We start from the raw sequence: 6000 nt of genomic DNA, 5'->3' as shown, positions 1-6000 counted from the left end.
GCAATTGTCGCATCTATTTTCTATGCAAATGTTCTAAATCTCAACAACAAAAATAGTTTATGAAAACATAGCTATTAAGGTGAAGTATTACAGGTGAAATGGTACCACAGGCCACCATGGGTTAGGGTTAGTATTGTATCAAAAACTTGGGATTTCTCCTGAGACTTGCCCTCTCCTATCAAATGACATCAAACACAAGATTCTCTTGATTGTCAACACAGAACATTGGTTTACTAACTACAGCAATGTATATAAAATCTGATCTGTTTGGAGATGGACAATGCATTGCCGTAACATTGTCCTAAATACTAAAGCTTTAACCCTCTATAGAGCGTCTTCCATCAGTCTGGACGTCAAGAGACAGACTGAATCCACAGCACAGACTAACTGATGGGAAGGAATGGTCTACATTGTAACAATCAAAAAACTTAATTTAAACTTCATATATTCTTAAGGAAATATAATGCAAATACTGTAAAATAAAATGTCATATTTCAATTGTGTGCAAGCAGACTAACAAATACACTTTATATCTTAAATAGCATTTACATATATGATTAATTTGCAATTATTAACTGACAAATATTATAATAATCAGAATGACATAGGTAATATTACAAATTCTATCAAATATGGAAGCTTTAAAAAAGAAACAATGAAGCCGACTGGTCTGGGCAGCAGAGAGAGGTCTGGGAGGCAGAGAGAAGTCTGGGCAGCAGAGAGAAGTCTGGGCAGCAGAGAGAAGTCTGGGCAGCAGAGAGAAGTCTGGGCAGCAGAGAGAAGTCTGGGCAGCAGAGAGAAGTCTGGGCAGCAGAGAGAAGTCTGGGCAGCAGAGAGAGGTCTGGGCAGCAGAGAGAGGTCTGGGAGGCAGAGAGAAGTCTGGGCAGCAGAGAGAAGTCTGGGCAGCAGAGAGAAGTCTGGGCAGCAGAGAGAAGTCTGGGAGGCAGAGAGAAGTCTGGGCAGCAGAGAGAAGTCTGGGCAGCAGAGAGAAGTCTGGGCAGCAGAGAGAAGTCTGGGCAGCAGAGAGAAGTCTGGGAGGCAGAGAGAAGTCTGGGCAGCAGAGAGAAGTCTGGGCAGCAGCTGGGCAGCAGAGAGAAGTCTGGGCAGCAGAGAGAAGTCTGGGCAGCAGAGAGAAGTCTGGGCAGCAGAGAGAAGCAGAGAGAAGTCTGGGCAGCAGAGAGAAGTCTGGGCAGCAGAGAGAAGTCTGCGCAGCAGAGAGAAGTCTGGGCAGCAGAGAGAAGTCTGGGCAGCAGAGAGAAGTCTGGGCAGCAGAGAGAGGTCTGGGCAGCAGAGAGAGGTCTGGGCAGCAGAGAGAAGTCTGGGCAGCAGAGAGAAGTCTGGGCAGCAGAGAGAGGTCTGGGGTCAGGTGTCAAGGTTAAAGCAGCTCTTTAGAGAGCAGTCTCTTTCAGGTCATTGAGATTTGGAATGCGTGAGCGTGAGGGCCGTCCGAACCCATGTCCGTTCTGGCCCCCCTTGCCTTCCCTCCCTCCATGTTGCTCGGGGTAAGGGTTTCCCTCAGCTCTGCCAAGGGCCGAGGTGTGCCAGCTGGACTCCATCTGACCAGGGAGGGGGTAGGCGGCCTGCCTGCTCTTTAGCTGGGGGGTGCTGGAGCCTGCGTGGCTCCGACTGGGACCCTCACTGAAACCCGCTTTAGCCGAGGTGGAGTTGGGCAGGGGCTGGAAGCGCATATCAGATGGGGCCGTTTGATTGGAGGTGGAGGAGGAGAGGTGAAGGAGCTTCCGTAGAGACTTGAGTGGCTGGCTCTGAGGGGTAAGAATACGAAATATAACAAACATATCTGTACAATATACGACATAGTATAGTTATTTGTCTGTCATGTTTTAGCAACAGATGTTGCCTCAGTATAGTTGTGAAATGCTAGGGTTAGCTGGAGCTCTTGAAATAACTGTTCTGACTAAATACAGTTGAAGTCAGAAGTTTACATACACATCAGCCAAATACATTTAAACTCAGTTTTTCACAATTCCTGACATTTAATCCTAGTAAAAATTCCCTGTTTTAGGTCAGTTAGGATCACCACTATATTTTAAGAATGTGAAATGTCAGAATAATAGTAGAGAGAATGATTTATTTCAGCTTTCATTTCTTTCATCACATTCCCAGTGGGTCAAAAGTTTACAAACACTCAATTAGTATTTGGTAGCATTGCCTTTACATTTTTGAACTTGGGTCAAACATTTCGGGCTGCCTTCCACAAGCTTCCCACAATAGGTTAGGTGAATTTTGGCCCATTCCGCCTGACAGAGCTGGTGTAACTGAGTCAGATTGTCAGGCCTCATTGCTCGCACAAACTTTACAGTTCTGCCCACAAATTTTCTATGGGATTACCTGCCATTTTGCCACAACTTTGGAAGTATGCTTGGGGTCATTGTCCTGACTGATGTCTTCAGATATTGCTTCAACATATCCACATAATTTTCCTGCCTCATGATGCCATCTATTTTGTGAAGTGCACCAGTCCCTCCTGCAGCAAAGCACCCCCACAACATGATGCTGCCACCCCTGTGCTTCACCGTTGGGATGGTGTTCTTCGGCTTGCAAGCCTCCCCCTTTTTCCTCCAAACATAACGATGGGCATTATGGCCAAACAGTTCTATTTGTGTTTCATCAGACCAGAGGACATTTCTCCAAAAAGTATGATCTTTGTCCCCATGTGCAGTTGCAAACCATAGTATGGCTTTTTATGGCGGTTTTGGAGCAGTGGCTTCTTCCTTGCTGAGCGACCTTTCAGGTTATGTCGATATAGGACTCGTTTTACTGTGGATATAGATACTTTTGTACCTGTTTCCTCCAGCAACTTAACAAGGTCCATTGCTGTTGTTCTGGGATTGATTTGCAATTTTCGAAACAAAGAATGTTAATCTCTAGGAGACAGAATGCGTTTCCTTCCTGAACAGTATGACGGCTGCGTGGTGCCATGGTGTTTAAACTTACGTACTATTGTTTGTACAGATGAACGTGGTACCTTCAAGGATGGACCAGACTTGTGGAGGTCTACAATTTTTTTTCTGAGGTCTTGGCTGATTTCTTTTGATATTCCCATGATGTCAAGCAAAGAGGCACTGAGTTTGAAGATAGGCCTTGAAATACATCCACAGGTACACCTCCAATTGATTCAAATTATGTCAATTAGCCTATCAGAAGCTTCTAACGCCATGACATCCTTTTCTGGAATTTTCCAAGCTGTTTAAAGGCACAGTCAACTAGGCAAGTCAGTTCAGAACAAATTATTATTTTCAATGACGGCCTAGGAACAGTGGGTTAACTGCCTGTCCAGGGGTAGAACAACAGATTTGTACCTTGTCAGCTCGGGGATTTGAACTTGCAACCTTCTGGTTGCTAGTCCAACTCTAGCCACTAGGGTACCCTGCAGCCCCAACTTAGTGTATGTAAATGACTTGTGTCATGCACAAAGAAGATGTCCTAACCGACTTGCCAAAACTATAGTTTGTTAACAAGAAATTTGTGAAGTGGTTGAAAAACGAGTTTTAATGACTCCAACCTGAGTGTTTGTAAACTTCCAACTTCAACTGTAGATGGCTGTTTCCAGAAATACCCACCTACACACCTAACCCTAACCAGAAAACCAACACCCACCTACACACCAAACAGAAAACAAATATCCACTTACAGTGGCTTTACCCCCGTTTGCATTTCTTCTATTTTCATGCCTTACAACCTGCAATTAAAATATAGTTTTTGGGGGTTTGTATCATTTGATTTACACAACATGTCTACTACTTTGAAGATGCAAAATATGTTTTATTGTGAAACAAACAAAAAAACAGAAAACTTGAGCGTTCATAACTATTCACCCTCCAAAGTCAATACTTTGTAAAGCCACGTTTGCAGCAATTACAGCTGCAAGTCCCATGGAGTATGTCTCCATAAACTTGGCATATCTAGCCACAGGGATTTTTGTCCATTCTTCAAGGTAAAGCTGCTCCAGCTCCTTCAAGTTGGATGGGTTCCCCTGGTGTACAGTAATCTTTAAGTCATACCACAGATTCTCAATTGGATTGAGGTCTGGGCTTTGACTAGGCCATTACAAGACATTTAAATGTTTCCCCTTAAACCACTCGAGTGTTACTTTAGCAGTATTATTACGGATCGCTTTTTGGCCCGACAGTCTAGGGGGGGATGGTAATGAGACCCGTAATATAACTCATGCAAATTATAATATTGACAAAACAAAAGTGTGAACGAAATAACCAGGACAACTGAAATCTACCGTCAAACTCAAGGTTTATTTGAAAACACACGGTAATGGGGGGAGCAGGAAAAGGGGCTGAGCTGGACCCAAGGAAAGAAACAATAAGTATTCAAAAAAAACCTCAGCTAGACTAGCCTACTTTAACAACAGCTAACTAACTAACCAAAAATACAGTGGGTGGTCCGCCCAGTTCTAACTAGTGTATTTAACAAAGTCTACCTACGGGTAGTGTATGCCCATGGGCGACTTGTCTTGGTTTCCCCTTTTCCCACCAGCAATCAAACACCATAACCAAAACAATACTCACAGGTGATGACAAAGTGCTATGGAGGTGCTCAAACAAAAGAGAGGTTAGTACACAAAGAGAGAGTGAAACACAGAGACCTACAGACATGGCATTTACAGAGAGATTGAGCTCAAGAGCAAACAACCGACAGGGTTTTTAAACCAAGGGAAAGGAACTGTGATAGGGTAGGAAAACAGGAGGAGGTGTGTCTTCTGATTGATGATTGATTGGTGACTGATTGGGGAGTGATGATTTTCACCTGTGAGGGGAGGAGAGCAAACACAGGATACACACACACACACACACACACACACACACACACACACACACACACACACACACACACACACACACACACACACACACACACACACACACACACACACACACACACAAACAGGACACCTGTATCCGTAACTAGTATACTTAGGGTCATTGTCCTGCTAGAAGGTGAACCTCCGTCGCAGGCTCAAATCTAGGGAAGACTGAAATTTCCCTCAAAATGTCCTTGTATTTAGCGCCATCCATCATTCCTTCAATTCTGACCAGTCCCTGCAGATGGAAACATCCCCAAAGCATGATGCTGCCACCTCCATGCTTCACTGTGGGATGGTGTTCTTGGGGTGATGTGAGGTGTTGGGTTTGCGCCAGACATAGCGTTTTCCTTGATGATCAAAAAGCTACATTTTAGTCTCATCTGACCAGAGTACCTTCTTCCATATGTTTGGGGAGTCTCCCATATGCCTTTTGGCGAACACCAAATGTGTTTGCTTATTTGCTTCTTAAAGCAATGGCTTTTTTTCTGGCCTCTCTTCCGTAAAGCCCAGCTCTGTGGAGTGTACGGCTTAAAGTGGTCCAATGGACAGATACTGCAATCTCCGCTGTGGAGCTTTGCAGCTCCTTCAGGGTTATCTTCGGTCTCTTTGTTGCCTCTCTGATTAATGCCTTCCTTGCCTGGTCTGTGAGTTTTGGTGGGCGGCCCTCTCTTGGCAGGTTTGTTGTGGTGCCATATTCTTTCCATTTTTTAATAATGGATTTGCTCAGTGGGATGTTCAAAGTTTCTGATATTTTTTTTTATAACCCAACCCGGATCTGTACTTCTCCACAACTTTGTCGCTGACCTGTTTGGAGAGCTCCTTGGTCTTCATGGTGCCTCTTGCTTGGTGGTGCCCCTTGCTTAGCAGTGTTGCAAACTCTGGGGCCTTTCAGTACAGGTGTATAAAAACTGAGCTCATGTGAACAGGTGTATAAAAACTGAGATCATGTGACACTAAAATTGCACACAGTTGGATTTTACTTAACTAATTATGTAACTTCTGAAGGTAATTGGTTGCACCAGATCTTATTTGGGGGCTTCATAACAAAGGGGGTGAAAACATATGCAAAGGGGGTGAAAACATATGCACGCACCACTTTTACGTTTAGAATTTGTTTTGCATTTTTTGTAACAAGTAATTTTTTCCATTTCACCTTTGTGTAA

The 6000-nt window shown here is 44.1% G+C and overlaps 1 protein-coding gene across 4 annotated transcripts in view; it reads right to left on the bottom strand.

Annotated features, from left to right (window-relative positions):
* Window positions 1-1172: 1172 nt before the first annotated feature.
* The window catches only part of cdkl5 (cyclin dependent kinase like 5), a 145316-nt gene continuing 140488 nt past the window's right edge, over window positions 1173-6000 (bottom strand). For 2 of the 4 annotated variants that reach the window (XM_064952674.1, XM_064952675.1), the window contains 2 exons: window positions 3653-3700; window positions 1173-1763 (listed from right to left, as the gene is read on the bottom strand). In XM_064952674.1, coding sequence (XP_064808746.1) covers window positions 1389-1763; window positions 3653-3700 — 423 coding nt within the window. In that variant the 3' untranslated portion in view covers window positions 1173-1388. The other 2 variants (XM_064952677.1, XM_064952678.1) reach the window with 2 other exon arrangements.

Source organism: Oncorhynchus masou, chromosome 31 (genome assembly GCF_036934945.1).
Source record: "Oncorhynchus masou masou isolate Uvic2021 chromosome 31, UVic_Omas_1.1, whole genome shotgun sequence".
NCBI classification, from domain to species: Eukaryota; Metazoa; Chordata; class Actinopteri; order Salmoniformes; family Salmonidae; genus Oncorhynchus; species Oncorhynchus masou.
Note: the sequence above shows the minus strand (reverse complement) of the source record. Positions and strands in the feature narration are given on the sequence as shown.